Here is a 16,820-nt window from a genome sequence, read left to right on the forward strand (position 1 = left end):
TCATATCCCCAGTCAATCAATCAATCTGATGGAAAAGCTGCAGGAACAGGCTGGGGAGAAAATGAAGATCTGGACCAGGGAGGAGGCACTGGGACAAGGAGATGGAGGATGGATTCAAGAAACATGAAAGAAACAGGATGAACAAGATAGAGTGGCTGTTTTATGTGAAGAAAGGGAATCTAATCTGAGCAATTCAGCAGATGTAGAGTCATTCCCTGCGAGGAATGAATACAAGAGGAAATTCAGTTTGGAATGTATCAAGTTAGACAGACGTGGAAAACGTAAGGCAGAGATGACTGGTGTGTGATTGGGTCTGGAGCTTAAGGAAAAAGTCAGCTGTAGACAGTGTTGTTTGGGGAGTCATCAAGAAACAGGTGGAAAGTGAATGTGTAAAGAAGAAAAAAAAGAACAGAGGCCAGGAATATGAGGTCAAACTGAAGCTGGCGGAGTCTGGCTTACCTGCTACTTTGCTCCTCTTGCCCGTGAGTTGTTCTGACAAATAAAGTGAGTTCCACTGCTGCTTATAAAGCTATTAAGCAATACTATTATGCAAAAAGCCAAATACTTACACATCTCAAACATAAAAATGGACAGAAATCTAGAATGGACTCTGGGATTAAGGAAGTGTGACAGACTCAATTTACAAAACAAATATTATTAAGCACCAACCATGGTACTTGGCACACAGTAGATGCAAATGAAATGCTTATGGAGTACATAAGTACAAACTTACTTGCTCAATTTATTGAAGTCCATAAAATGGAAGGCTTGGTACAACCTCTTAGTCAATGTATAGTTATTTTTAATTTGCATTTTTCATGAACAATACTCAAGTGCAGTACTGACTTCTAAGTATAACATAAATAATTATTAAAACAAAATAGTGAGGCAACATCGTGTGAGTGATTTTACGCTGGAAGACTGTTTTCTCCCATACAGATGACTCCCTGAGCTTGCTTTCTCCACGGTCTCCAGATAACACGATCCCTGATGCCCAAAAAGAGACTTGTTTCATGTGAAGTTACATTTGCCTTATCTGGAAGCTGGCAGTCCAGATAACCAAGAACTGCCTCTTCCAAGTGGATATCAGGGAGGCCAAATTCACGTCATGCTCCGCTGGGAAGATCTCAGCTGGGATGCCGCAAAGGCCAGTGAAGGGGCACTTGCCTGTATCGGGAGAGGGCACATCTCAGAGCTTGATGTAGCAAATACATGAAGAGGAACCCGAGGGCTTGATTTCAGACTCTCCAGTGTCCTGGCAGAATGAGATGTCCTTCAGAAACTCTAGCTGACATTTCATTTTATGAGGATATTGTTAGTAGTCAGCATTAGTTTTTTTTTTCTACTAAAGGCAATTCTCAAACTATCTAAGAATTAACTGATTACTTAAGAGTTCTAGATCCTGCTCTGTTCACTCATTTAGAGAAATATTTACAATGTGATTACCAGATGCCAACTGAGGATTTTAGGTGCTGGGACAAATGCAATCCCTTTCTAATATGAGTTATCTTTTTACTATAATTAAGAGCCCAGGTTGGGTTTTTTGGGTTTGTTTTTTTCCCCCCATTGAAATAAGCCTCATGTCAAATTCGGTAAATTTAAAACAAACAAACGAAAAATCTCACAATTTCCTAATGAGTATGTCTACTAAAGTAAAAAATTTAAAGTAGCAGATATGGAAAAAATTCCACAGGTTAGTGATAAGCTTACAAAGCTATAATAAAACATCTGCTTGTATAAGTACTAATATAAAGAAATATCTCAATAAACTCCCAACCAACTATATTTGAGGTAAAGCTCTGGAGGAGTTTCATCTGTAAGACTTGTCTGGTTTCTTCTTATCAAGCCTCCCTTGTCTACCATTTAGGGAGGAGCCAGGGACAGACAAAGATTAAGTCAACTGAGGAAGGGAGTAAAAATGGAAGGATGTAGAGGACTCAAATAAGAGTAGAAAATTGTGAAATTCATCAGTGTATCTGAAGTTCAAGGAGTATACACTAATTTACTTGAGTTCCTTGCACATCCTAACATTTAAAAACTATGAGAAAATTAAACAGAAAATGAGATTTGTAAATTGTAAACTATACAAAGTACACATATTTTGAAAAAAGAGAACAATTAAGAACAGAACTTTAAAAATGATCCTCATTTTGTTGGAGAAAGAGCCTTCCGTAGCACTTATTACAACAGTAGTTGAGTCTTTCCAAAGCCAGCTCTAGAAGCAAGGATTTTACAAAAGCAGGCTCATAAAGAAAAGGATGTGAGTTTATGGTCTAATCCAGCAGCACTCATACTTTTGGGGTTTGAATCCCTTTAAACTCTTAAAAATTATTGATGACTGCAAAGAGGTTTTGTTTTTGCAGGGTTTTATCTAGTGATATTTATATAATGGGAATTAAAACTGAGATATTTTAAGAATTTTTAAAAATTCATTTACAAACAATAAAAACTCATAAAAAAAATTGCTTTAACATAAAAATAGCCATTTTTCTTTAAAAAAAAGAACCAAAAAACACAGTGAGAAGAGTGGAACTGTTTCACATTTTTACAGATTTCTTGCAGGTCAAGTCTAGTAGAAAAGGGCCAGAATCTCAAATCTGTTCTTGAATTCAGCCCGTTACAGTATCACATATCACACAGCCTCTGTACATTCAGGAAAGAAGAGAATGAAAGAAACAAATGATGTCTTTGTATGACAAAGACAGTTTTGACCTTGAGTACCCTTGAAAGGGTCTCAAGGACTTCCCCAGGCCACACTGTGAGTACTGCTGCCCCAGTCTAATCGCATTTTACACACGTGGAAGTTGGGTCTCACAGAGATTAAGTGAGAAATCCAAAATGACAGGGCCGGTTAGTGATGGGACACAGGTCCTGGACTGTTTGCCTTACTTCTCTGGTTTAGGTTCTCAATCAGAAGCCTGGGAAATGCACCCTAATGATTTGTCCTGCTTGCTCTAGTTGCGGGACTGTCAATATATCACCAAATTTTTTTTTATCTTAAATAAAACAGAAGAGGAAAATCAACAAATGTGATAAGTTCTGCACTGGGTACACTGTGTTAGCACTTGAATTAGGGTCTCTCTTTGAACTGAAACACTAAGACAAACCCTGCTGCACTCTCCATGCAAACTGATTAATGACAAACAGTACAGTTAATGTCACAGAGAAATATGGAAAGTAGAATCACCACAGTATCACCATTTACAACATTTTCTGAGTCTGAAAGACAATTCAAGACATAATCCCAGAAAAATTTTCACAAGCACTGGCTGAAAGGATGTTGGGTATATTAAGAGACGGCAAATAAACTGGCAATTATAGGAAACTTTTCAGATAAAATGGAGTTGTTCTGAAATGTAGACTTTTTTCATTCTCTAACCAGACCTTACTTTGTCTTTTACGTGAAAAAAATAATCAGGGAATCTTCTTGTTCACCTCTAGGTGATTTCCTTTATATCCTACCAGATGATCCAAATCTTCTTTAAATGGATCGTAACCCTGTTCCTTTAAACAACGCAGTGCCCAGAAAAGCTGGTCCAGGGGAGGAAATTCTTCCCAAGGAACCCATTCCCAACCTAGAAAAGAAAAATACCAAAGCAATTTCTTTAGCTGTGAAAGACACAAAGGATATTTATTTTAACAAATTAACCTATACTAACAAAATTAACTAAATTTTAAAATGATTTGCCACTAATTAGTGCAATAGTGATGCTACGCATTAGCTTGGCTATACAAACATAATTTGCATTTAGAATGACAATCTTAAGAAGACTGGTGATCATGTAAAACATGCTGTTATTTGAACACAAAGTCAAGTTTACAATGGCCACACTGTGATAAAATCCAGATTTAATACCATTCAATTTTCATTTAAATATTTGGCTAAGCAAAACACACAGAACTTTATATATTACAGATCAGACTACATTAAAATAAACCCATGTCCTCACCTATAAAATAAGGTTAGATTACAAAATTTCCATGCTATCCTCCATTTCTTAAAAACGTAATGGAAGCTGAGCAAAGAATAAAAAATATCGTCTGTGCTGTGGTATATTTTACATAGAAAGACAAATAAGGAAGGAGTTGATTTTTAAAAAAATCATTGAAACACAAAACATTTAACTGTCTATTAATTGTAAAATAAATGAAATTGTAGCAAAATATTCTAGAGTGGCATTTTCTTTGATGATTTAAATGTAAATAATATGGAAACACAGATGCTCATGACAGGTGAATGTACAAATTATATATTAAGACTACATAAATTTTATGATTATTAGAACTTCATATTCTAAATAAGTTTATAACTACATGTATATACTTATTTCATTAAGTATTTTTCTGCCTATAAATACAGGTATGGAGTTTCACTCTGGGAAGACAGGGGACACAGAATCCAAGAAATTGGAACAAGTTTCAGAAAAGCTGATCAGCACCTGTGACCACAGAGTAAGAGAGAGAGAGAGGGAGGGAGCGAGGGAGGGAGGAGACACAGACAGAAACAATGTGCTGCAAGACGCTGAATTACCTGAGTCTCAAGAAAGCTGTAGTAGTTTTTTCTATCTCCTAGTAAATGAAGCACCTGGATAATCCTTCTAATTATAATCAGAAGGTTGGAGGAGAAATGCAGTAACCAGTAAACTGAAGCAAGCTACCCAGATCCAAGACCGGATGAACACGGGGCAGAGACTGCCGGCCTATCTCACAAACAAAACGAAGACCCCCGAGCCATCACACCCTGGCCAGGCTGCAGCTGGGTATCAGTTCCCCCAGCAAACCTGGTACAATTCTGCCTTATACTTCTGAAGGCATGAGTAATTTTTACTAGGTCAGCTGAAGGCCTTTGGATACTTTCTGGGTGTTACTGTGTGTGATATTGTGATACAGAAAGTATATATTTGGTCTTCATCCCTGTTTTCTGGCAGGGTTCCTAAAATCTTTGAAATTTCCTGAGTGATAGAGGTCAGAGAAGCCTCCTTTGTTTTCCATAATAAGCCCCTTTCAAAACCATACCTGATGCTAATGAGATGGCTGGAGGCCCCTAGATAGCTTCAGAATGGGGGGCTGGTGACAAAAAGCCCAAGGGGGACAGAGGGGCTGAAGCCTGGGTTAACCACCAATGGACAATGATCAAAACAACTATAGTAATAATAATCATGTAAAAATCCAATCATATAGGAACCTCCACAAAAACCCTAGACAACTGGGTTCAGACAGTTACTAAGTTGGTGAACATACTGTGGTGCTGGGAGGGTGGCAAACTTGGAAAAGGCATGGAAGCTGCACACACACCCCCTACCCCACAAATTTCTTCCATTTGGCTGCTCCTGAGTTGTATCATTTATAATAAAATGATAAGTAAAGTATTTTCCTGAGTTCTGTGGGCCATTCTAGCAAATTATTGAACTTGAATATGGTATTGTGGATACCTTTGATTTATAGCCAGGCAGTCAAAAGTAAAGGAGGCCTGGACTTGAGACTGGTGTTTAAAGTGGGGGCAGTCTGTGGGACTAAGATCTTCAACTTTTCAAATCTGATGCTAAGTTAGATAGTATAAATGATATATTCAGTTTGCTGCTGCAAACAAGAGACATAGAGTGGCAAATTATACATTAAAACAAGAGCCTACAATGTGCTGCCTATAACAGATCCCCTTTAGGGCAAAGGACTCATACAGACTGAAGGTGAGGCGATGGAAAAAGATGTTTCATGCAAATGGAAATGACAAGAAAACAGGGGTAGCAATACTCATATCAGACAAAATAGACTTTAAAACAAAGTCCATAAAGAAAGGTAAAGGATACTATATAATCAATATAATCAATGTAAGAATCAATACAAGAAAAGGATATTACACTGACGAATACATATGCACCCAACATACGAGCACCTAAATACACAAAATAATACTAACAGACATAAAGGGAGAAATTAATAGGAATACAATGACAGTAGGAGACTAACATCTCACTAACATCAGTGGACAGGTCTAGAAAGGCAGAAAATCAGTAAGGCAACAGAGATCCTAAATAACACAGCAGATAGCTAGACTTAATTGACATTTTCAGGACATTACATCCAAAAAACCCAGAATATACATTCTTTTTAAGTGCACATGGAACATTCTCTAGGATAGATCACATGCTCAGACACAAAAAAAGCCTCGACAAATTTAAGAGGACAGAAATTATTTCAAGCATCTTTTCTGACCACAATGGTATGAAATGAAAAATCAACCACAGAAAAATGAGGGTGGAAAAACAAAGATTGCACGGAGACTAAACAACATGCTACTAGAAAATCCAATGGGTCAATGATAAAATCAAAGAGGAAATTTAACAATACCTTGAGACAAATGACATTGAAAACACAAACACAAAATTATCTGGGATGCAGCAAAATCAGTCCTAATAGGGAAGTTTATAGCTATACAGGCCTTTCTCAAAAAACAAGAAAAACCTCAAATAAACAACCAAACCTACCAACTAAAAGAATTAGAGAAAGAAGAGCAAACAAAACTTAAAGTCAGCAGAAGGGAAGAAATAATAAATATCAGGGAGGAAATAAATAAAATAGAGATAAAAAAAAAACAATGGGAAAAAAAATCAATGAAACACAAGAGCTGGTTTTTTTTTGAAAGAGTATACAAAATCAACAAACCTCTGGCCAGACTCACAAAGAAGAAAAGAGAGAGGAGCCAAATAAACAAAATAAGAAATGTAAGAGGAGAAATTACAACTGATACCAAAGAAATACAAAAAATACTATGAATAATTACATGCCAACAAATTGGACAACATAGAAGAAATGGACAAGTTACAAGTTTCTAGAAACATACAGTTCAAAACTGAATCAAGAATAGATATTCTGAACAGAGTGATCACTAGAAGTGAAATATAATCTGTACTAAAAAAACAAAACAAACAAAAAAAAAAAACTCCCTGCAAACAGAAGTCCAGAACCAGATGGCTTCACTAGGGAATTCTAACAAAGAACTTATACCAATCCTTCTCAAACTCTTCCAAAACACTGAAGAGGAAGGAACACTCCCAAACTCATTCTATGAAGCCACTATCACCCTGATACCAAAAAACAGGCAAAGACACTATCAAAAAAGAAAATTACAGGCCAGTATCTTTGATGAATATAGATGCAGAAGCTCTCAACACAGTATTAGAAAACCGAATCCAACAACACATAAAAAAGATCATACACTATGGTCAAGTCAGATTAATCCCAGGGTCACAAGGATAGTTCAGCAGATGCGTATCAACCAATGTGATATACCACATCAACAAAACAAAGGACAAAGCCCACATGATATTCTCAATAGATACAAAAAAAATTTTGATAAAAGTCAACATCCATTCATGATAAAAACTCTTACCAAAGTGGGCACAGAGGTAACACATATCAACATAATAAAAGCTATTTGTGACAAACCCACAGAAACCTAATACTTAATGGTGAAAAACTGAAAGCCTTCCCACTAAAATCTGGAATAAGACAAGGATGCCCACCCTCATCACTTCTATTCAACATAGTATGGGAAGTCCGAGCCACAACAATCAGACAAAAAAAAGTAATTAAAGGGATCCAAATTGGAAGAGAAGAGGCAAAATTGTCACTATATGCAGATGGCATGATATTATATATAGAAAACCCTAAAGGCTCCACACAAAAACTACTAGAGCTGATAAAAAAATTCAGCAAGGTAGCAGGATACAAGATGAACAGAAATACCTTGCATTTCTTTACACTAACAATGAAATATCAGAAAAGTAAAAAAAAAAAAATCCTTTTAAAATTGCATCAAAAAACAAAATACTTAGGAATAAACCTGACCAAGGAAGTGAAAGACTTATAAGTAGAGATCTAAAACACTGATAAACTAAAGATGATTTAAAGAAATGGAAAGATATTCTATGCTCTTGGATTGGAAGAATTAACATTGTTAAAATTGCCATACTACCCAAAGCAACCTACAGATTTAATATAATCCTTATCAAATTACACCAGACATTTTTTACAGAAATAGAATAATACTAAAATGTATACAGAATCACAAAACACCCAGAATTGCCAAAACAATACTGAAGAAAAAGAATGAAGCTGGAGGCATAACCCTCCCAGACTTCAGACAATACTACAAAGCTACAGTAATCGAAACAGCATGTTATTGACACAAAAACAGACAAATGGATCAACAAAACAGAACAGAATCCAGAAATAAACCCACACACCTACAGTCAATTAATCTTTGACAAAAAGCCAAGAATATACAATGGAGAAAAGACAGTCTCTTTGGCAAGTGTTGCTGGGAAAGCTAGACAGCAGCATGCACATCAGTGAAGTTAGAACACTCTCTCACACCATACACAAAAATAAATTCAAAATGGCTTCAAGACTTACACATTAAGACAGGACACCATAAATCTCCTAGAAGAAAACAGGAAAAATATTCTCTGACATAAATCATAGTGATTATGGTCAGTCTACCAAGGCAATAGAAATAAAAGCAAAAATTAACAAATGGGACCTAATTAAACTTATAAGCTTTTGCACAGCAAAGGAAACCATAAACAAAATGAAAAGGCAACCTACAGAATGGGAGAAAATACTTACAAACGATGTGCTTGACAACAGCTTAACCTCCAGAATATACAAACAGCACATACAGCTCAATACCAAAAAAACAAACAACCCAATCAACAAGTGGGCAGAAGACCTAAACAGACATTTCACCAAAGAAGACATACAGATGACCAAAAGGCACATAAAAAGATGCTCAACTTCGCTAATTATCAGAGAAATGCAAATCAAAACTACAATGATGTATCACCTCACACTGGTCAGAATGGCCATCATTAAAAAGTCCACAAATGATAAATGCAAGAGAAGGGGTGGAGAAAAGGGAACCCTCCTACACTGTTGTTAGGAATGTAATTTAGCACAGCCACTATGAGAACAGTACAAAGATTCCTTAAAAAACTAAAAATAGAGTAACCATATGATCCAACAATCCCACTCCTGGGCACATATTCAGAGGGAACTCAAATTCAAAAAGATACATGCACCCCAATGTTCACAGAAGCACTATTTACAATAGCCAAGATGTGGAAGCAACCTAAATGTCCACTGACAAATGACTGGATGAAAAAAATGTGGTACACACACACACTATGGAATACTACTCAGCCACAAAAAGGAATGGAATAATGCCATTTGCAGCAACATAGATGGACCTAGAGATTATCATAAGTGAAGTAAGTCAAAGACAAATATCATATGATAACCACTTATATGTAGAATGTAAAAAAAAATGATACAAATGAATATATTTACAAAACAGAAACACACTCACAGACATAGAAAACAAACTAGTGATTACCGGGGAGAAAGGGGGAAGGGGGAGGCATAATCTGGGAGTTTGGGATTTACAGTTAGTAACTACTGTATATAAAATAGATAAGCAAGGTCCTACTGTATAGCCCAGGCAGCTATATTCAGTAGCTTGTAATAACCTATAGTAAGAATATGAAAAAATATATGTATGTATAACTGTATCACCATGTTGTATACCAGAAACTAACACAACACTGTAAATCAACTGTACTTCAATTTAAAAAAATATATATATATTTTCAGTAAGTTTAACATTTTACTCTTTAGCTCCCTTTCTCATGGCGTCTTACAAAGTTTGAAGAGAGATGATATCATCACAAATAATATCATTTATTGTCATTAAAACTTTCAGAGCACTCAATTCAACACAGAAGGTAACAGATAACGGTTTTGTGAGGTTAATCATTCTCTGTAAAAGGAAGTTATAATCTGTCTTGTACAGGTGAGAAAACTGAGGAAGGAATATTAAATGTTTTGCTTAAAAATCAGTTTGAAACGAAATGAAACGCTAACAATAAAACTAACACTGACTGAGTACTTACTTACAGTGTTCGCTAGGCCTGTTACGTGCACTAACTCATTCTATCCTTACAACAGCCCATCTGAGGTAGTTACTGTTATCACAGATGAGAAAAGAGGCCCAGAGACCTAAATAACTTGCCCCAGGTTACAAACCTCTAAGCAGAAGAACCAACTCCAGAGCCAGTTCTCTTTCCAGCTCTGTCCTTTTGTCTCCACGATGTAAGAATATTTACATCCTAATAAAGTATAATTACATTTTAATCTATTCTCTTCACATGGCAATATAATGTGATACTCCTTCAGACAATATGCTCTCAAAGAAAACACATTATTATATGTAATTCTCTTACTTTCATTTTTTTCAGGCTCTACATTCTTTGGTTCTGAATCATGAGTCGTGTCCACCTCTCCTTTCATTAATATGGTGACATAATGATAATTCTCTTTCTCAACGAAAGAATTCACAACCGAGGCAAAGCGAACATTTTTCAAGTGAAGAGCTGTTTCTTCCCAGGTTTCCCTTTGGGCACATTCTTCCCAGCTTTCACTGGAAAACAGAGACACATCATTGTATTCAATTACATTTACATAACATTGTTTTTTGGGTTTTTTTTGCCATGAAATTCTTGGCTAGAAATTTCTAGGGTAAAGCAAAAAAGAACTGTAATTGGTTCATGCTTTAAAACAATAAATCAACAGCCCTACCTTTAACATTTGTTTATCCTGTCTCTAGGTATCTGAAGACCAAAAGGACTTCACATTGAACCAAAAAAATGAGTATTTAGCCAATTCAGCAGTAGTTCACATGCCTGGAGGCAACATGAAACCAGCAGGTGGTTTAGTATATCAGTTAAGAACACAGGCTTTGGCATCAACTAGACTTGGGTTTGAGTTGGAAGTCCAATATCTTCCATCTTGGATAAGTAAAGAGAGAGAATGCTACTTTCTTAAGGGGTTGTTTTAAGTGTATCAAGAAGTCGACAATGTCCTTTCCAGTAGGCTCAGAATTTTAGTTTAAGCCTCAAAATTGAGAACGATAGGCAACTCTAAATTCTAAAGAGTCAAAAGATGCCATTTGAACTTAAGGGTTTGCTAAGGAAGGCCAGAGTAGTCTTTTGACCTTCACCCTAACCAGTCTATGTAAGAGAGACAGGAGATCTTCAGGAGGGAGGAAAGTGGTAAGTTTTCAGCCTAGTTAAGAATGTTTCCCTTCCTCCTGATGAGGGGCCAACTCTGCCCCCAACCAAGTGAGAGATGCTCCAAAAGAATTAGTCACTGAGACTGGGTGTGGCTCTTGAGGAGGTACTGGTGTGTTACTTCCCTGCTAAGGACTGAGCTGTGGAAACTCAAAGGCCTCCCCCAATGCAACAGAGTGGAGGTGTAGGAGGGAAAGAGCTCTTGAGTAAGTCTGAAATGTGTCCCTTGGTGTTTAGTGACACATGTGAATACAGAGGCTGATGCTCATTCCCACTTTGGGAATTTGGAAGGCAAGGGACAGGCTAAAGCAGCTCACGATGGCTGAACAGGGAAAACGGGCAGCAGTGAAAGCATCATTACCAACATGTTTCCCTTTGGGCCCAGCAGATGCTATAGGGGACGGCTGGGGATCCCAGCAGGAAGAAAATGTAGGGTGGTGTGCTAAAAGCAAGAACCAGGGGAGGGTCACAAAGACCTATGTCAGTCACCTGTGTCAGGGAACTGTGCAGTGCAGCAACCCTTGCAGGACTTCCAAACAACCAACAAACACACCCTAAGAAAGAGAGCACATGTGTGAACACTGCAGCCAGAGGGCACGTGGGTCACAGCAGCACTACTCGGGTAAAAGTTCTGCCCCCTCCTCTCCTTTCTGAACACACTGGAGAAAGAAATCAGAAACAGTGAGAAGAGGAGGAGGTGGAGAAAGAGCAAAACAATGGTCCACATCTTCTTCACCACTACGAAGGAAAGATAAATGCTTGGAAAAGGATCATAACAACCAAAATGTGATTTATTTCTATAATCAAGTGAAAGGAATTTGCAGAAAATATCATAGAACAGCAGAGAAGGGAAAGATCAATTACATTTGAAGACAACAGAAGGAGAAAATAAAGCCATTTCCTGTTTGTTTCCCATAGATTTAGTCCACTCAGTTTACCAGTTATACAAAGATAAGTGAAAGCATACATGTGAAGAACTTAGCATAATATCTGGTACTTAAAAAGATCATTAAAGTTCCATTTTGGCTATTATCATTCTGAGTCATTATCAATATCTGAGTCAAGACACCAACATTTTCTTGTGCTATTATTAAGCTATCTCTACTATTGCTCTAGTAATTATACATTCTAAACAGTGCTTAGTTTGTGCTCTAAGTTTGGCTTAATGCTCCCCAACAACTGACAAAGTACAATAAGGTATACCTGTCTGGACAATTTGATTTTTAATCTAGAAATTTTATTATTTATGAAATGATAGCTTATCTTAATTATCTAAAATGATAAACTTGATGCTTTTAAAAACTCTGAAGAACGTTAAAAAAGTTCCATGTGCTGGAAGAATTCCATAAAGATCAAAATCTTGATTAAAAGGCACTAGGATGAAGTCTCTATTCCTAATAATCACTTTATAACAAGTGGTTTAGAAGAATATAGTCAGAATGTGAGAAATTCTTCGACTGACCCATATTCAATATGGCATGGGAAGAAAGGGGAGGGCAGTTTCTGTTAAGATTGAAGGACTTAAAAAAGGTATCAATCACATGCAACATGTGCCCTTCCTTTGATCTGCATTGGTACAAAACGGTAAAAAGATATTTTCAAGACAAATGGGGAAAATGGTACAGACTACGTATCAGATGTTATTAAAGAATTATTTTAAGGTTTGAAAATGGTATTGCAGTTACATTTTTATAAAAGCCTATTACAGTTACATACTGAAATATTTCGGGGTGATATAGTAACACGCCTGAGTTTTCCTTTAAAATAGTCTAGAAAACAAGGGGGGGGGGTGTCTGAAGGGAGAGAAGAACAGTAAAGATGAAGCAAGAACAAGCTGAGCAATGTGTACCTGAGGATTCATTCTTTTCTCTACTTTTATGTATGTTTGAAACTTTCAATAAAAAAGGGGAAAACAAGCTCTAGGTCTGCCCGCTTTAGATGCTGTTTATCTGCTGCTAACTTTATCCTTATTCTCACTTTGAGAAAGGCTGGGACCTCGAACCCTTTACCAGAGTAGCTGCACCTGGACAGAGGTCTCCTGGAACAATAGAATATAAAGCAACTATAAGGGGCTAAAAATAACTATATGCATGCGCAGTTGAGGCAGCTATGAACAGTAAGATACAAAAGGCCACAAATCAACTGTCATTTCTGTGGAGCTGAGAGCAAAAGCAGGGCACTGTGCATGACCCCTGCATACAGCACCACCAAAGGAGTAGGCAGACCACCTAAGCTAGGCCTCCTGCCCAAACGCCACCCACCTTACTTCACCTCATTTAAAGAACCAGTTCGCCATGCCCTCGGGGAGCGAGCCAGGGCACCTGCTTCTTACTCTTTCCCGCCTGCTGCAGCACAGGCCCCAGTAAAGCCTTGCCTGAATTTCTCCTCCAGCCTATCAAATTCTATTGATTAAGAGTCCAAGGCCCAGATGAATCCACCTTCTAGCACAACCCCAGGCTTTCTTCGCTCCTGTGTAGGATAGACTTCGTCAGTCTGATCCATACATCGTATCACAGAACGCCAAAGCAGAGAGAGACCTCAACGAGTAGTCCGTCCAACTTCCCCATTTTAAAGACAGAGACACTGAGGCCCAGAGTTTCACTGGCCCATTCGTTTGGTTAAAGCGCAACTAAACTTAAGGGAGCAGGAACCAGTAAACATATCCGCAAGCGTTTATACCACCAGCAACCCGTGCGAATGTGTTAACTGACACGACTGGACCGCTCAAGGTTTATAAACACCCACTTTCCCTCCGTCAAGAGCGAGCAGTGAAGGAAAAAAAAAAAAACAACACACCTGACGAACCAAGTCCCAGCCGCGCCAGGTCCGGAGAGGAGCTGAGGACAGCGCAGGCGCAGTTCACAGGGAGCGAGGCGAGCCCCCCCGCCACCCTCAACCGGCGCAGCACCCCCTCCCCGCCCGAGGGAGAAAAGAGGGACGCGCGAGAAACGACGCAGCGTCGGCACGCACGCACGGACGCACGCCGTGAGCGGCATCGCCCCTCCGTGCATGTTCCGCTTTCCCGGTCAGCCGGGCGGCTGCTTACCCGAACTCCAAGTGACCCCCGGGAAGCTGGAAACTGCCGGCTCCGAAGGACCCCTTCCTCCTCCCGAGGAGGACGCAGCGAGGATGCCTGCAGCTGGTCACCACTACTCCTACCCCGACGCCCGGTCTTCGCCCCCGCGCCTCCGCGCTGCCCGACATCGCGCGAGAGTACCCGGCTGGCCTCGGCGGGAGGCGACGTTCGCCCCGCCCCCTTGGCCGTCGCAGGTGCGGGCCTTCAGATGAAACCAGAGACCCTGGCTCCCGCCGCCCGGCCTTTGTGGCAGGTGTCTCTATCTCACCTAGGGGTTTCAGCTTGTGAAGGTGGTTTCTTCCCGAGGGACTGCGCGTTAAGGGCTTCTTTGAAACTTTCTGTTGCGCTTTCAACATTCATTATGTATCTACTCAGATTCCTCCAGCCAGCTACTTTTATAAACCTCTGTGCTTTTACACTCTTCTTCTCCTTCTCCTTCCTCTTCCTCTTCTCCTCCTTCTCTTCTCCCTCTTCTCCCTCCTCCCCCTCCTCTTCTTCCTCCTCCTCCTCTTCTTCCTCCTCTTCTTCCTCTTCTTTATTATTATTATTATTTATTATTATTATTATTTGAATGAGCTTGGCTACAGTAAACTCACTTGGCTATAACTCAGATCAGTACAGTACCAGAGCAAGGACAAATAGTACAGAAACACCCTGGTACAAATAACAGTATTAACAAATCATAGGAAGAAAATTAAGGACTAATCAATAAATGATGCCGGGGCCAATTCGTTACCTATTTAGGAGGAAAAATAAACACTGGTCCAGGTGTTTGCACATCGTGCACCACCACCAACAACAAAAAAACCCAGTTGAATTGGAGTTGTTATTAAAACAAACCGAAAACAAATGACTAGTTTCTGGACGGGGAGAATTTTTAAAATTAATATACATTAAGTTTTACTTATAAAGTAAGGTATGTCAAATGGTACAAAAACTATAGCAAAAACAACCTTACCTTCCAGCACTGCTTCCATTCACTTTTAACTCTGTTATTTCTCATATTTGCCTGCATATTCTGAATATGCTTATTCTGCATGTTATGGTAAATGAAGACTGAGTAAACATTTTTACAGCATCTCTCCTTCCACCCAGAAACACAGCGTTCAATGTGTTGTGCACCACAGATACTCCATAATATTGTCCCAAGTAAAAATTGGCAACATCTGAAAAGGATAATATATCATGACCAAATGGGGTTATTTGCAGAAATACAAGGCTGACTTAACATTTGAAAACTCAGTTAATGTAATTCACCATATAAAAGTGGGAAAAAGGAAACATATAATCATCTTACTAGATGCTGAATATACGGACGAAATTCAGTACTCATTCAAGATTAAAAAAAAAAAAAAACTGGTAATAAAAGGGAATTTTAACAACCTTACCTAAGGCATTTGTAAAGACCTACAACTAACACATATTTAATGATTGTTAGGGCTGAATCATATGCCCCCAAAGTTCACATGTTGAAATCCTAACCCCCAATACCTCAGAATATAACTGTTTTTAGAGACAGGGTCTTTAAAGAGGTAATTAAGTTAAATTGACAGGCAGATTCTAAAATTTGTATGGAAATGCAAAGAACTAAAAAATATTTTTTTAATTTTTAAAAAGAAAGAAATTTGGGCGATTCACACCACCTGATTTTAGACTTAAGATAAAGCCACACTAATCAGGAGATTAGGTGTCGGTAAATGTACAGACACATAGATCAATGGAAAAAAAATAGAGAAGCCAGAAATATACCGACATATTTATGGTTAATTGATTTTGAAAATTTTTCAAAGGAAATTCAACAGAGAGAAGATAGCGTTTAAAAAAAAATGAAGCTAGAACAATGTGACGTACAAATGTTAAAAACAAGAGAGAAGAGGAGCCTTGATCTATACCTGGCACCATGTATAACAATTAAAATGGACTGTAGACCTACATAAAAACAGCTGAAAGTATAAATTTTCTAGAAGAAAATACAAGAGAAAATCTTTGTGATCTTGAGTTAGGCATAGATTTCTTAGATATGATATCAAAATCATGATCCATAAAAGAAAAATTGTTCATTTGGACTGCAGCAAAACTTAAAAGTTACTCTCTTTGAGAGACACTGCTGTGGACTGAATTGTATCTCCCTACAGATTTATATGTTGCAGGCCTATCCCCCGAATCTGTTTGATTGGGGGCCTTTAGGAGGTAATTAGATTTGGATGAGGTCATGAAGGTGAAATCCTCATAATGAGATTAGTGCCTTTATCAGAAGAAAAAAAGAGCTTGATCTCTCTCCCCCCACCATGAGGACATAGATAGAAGGTGGCAATCTGCAAGCCAGAAAGCAAGCCCTCACCAGGAAGTGAATCTTCCAGCACTTTGGTCTTGGACTTCCCAGCCTCCAGAACTGTGAGAAATAACTGTCTGCTGTTTAAGCCACCCAGGCTATGGTGTTTTATTATAGCCTGAGCTGACTAAGACAAACTATTTAAGAAAATGAAAAGACAAACTACAGGCTTGGGAGAAAATATCTGCAAAGCGTTATTTCTGATAAAGGACTTGGATCTAGAATATGTAAGGAATCCTCAAAACCCAGCAATAAAGCAAACAAGTAAATAAATAGGCTAAAGAAT

The 16,820-nt window shown here is 38.3% G+C and overlaps 1 protein-coding gene across 1 annotated transcript; it reads right to left on the bottom strand.

Moving 5' to 3' along the window:
* Positions 1–722: 722 nt before the first annotated feature.
* On the bottom strand, positions 723–14,711 carry NUDT15 (nudix hydrolase 15). The gene is made up of 3 exons (XM_074378185.1): positions 14,173–14,711; positions 10,281–10,477; positions 723–3,575 (listed from the first exon to the last, which is right to left on the bottom strand). Exons 1-3 carry the CDS (start codon positions 14,556–14,558, stop codon positions 3,415–3,417), a joined length of 744 nt encoding a protein of 247 aa, XP_074234286.1. The 5' UTR covers positions 14,559–14,711; the 3' UTR covers positions 723–3,414.
* Positions 14,712–16,820: the final 2,109 nt, after the last annotated feature.

The sequence above is a fragment of the Camelus bactrianus genome, chromosome 14 (assembly GCF_048773025.1).
Source record: "Camelus bactrianus isolate YW-2024 breed Bactrian camel chromosome 14, ASM4877302v1, whole genome shotgun sequence".
Taxonomy (NCBI): Eukaryota; Metazoa; Chordata; class Mammalia; order Artiodactyla; family Camelidae; genus Camelus; species Camelus bactrianus.

Excerpts from the sequence above, each read along its gene's own strand:
- NUDT15 (XM_074378185.1), bottom strand. The coding sequence starts at position 14,558 with ATGTTGAAAGCGCAACAGAAAGTTTCAAAGAAGCCCTTAACGCGCAGT. Across the intron at positions 10,478-14,172 it reads GGGGGTCACTTGGAGTTCGG|TGAAAGCTGGGAAGAATGTG; the intron begins GTAAGCAGCCGC and ends TCTGTTTTCCAG. Across the intron at positions 3,576-10,280 it reads AGAGCCTGAAAAAAATGAAA|GTTGGGAATGGGTTCCTTGG; the intron begins GTAAGAGAATTA and ends TTTCTTTTCTAG.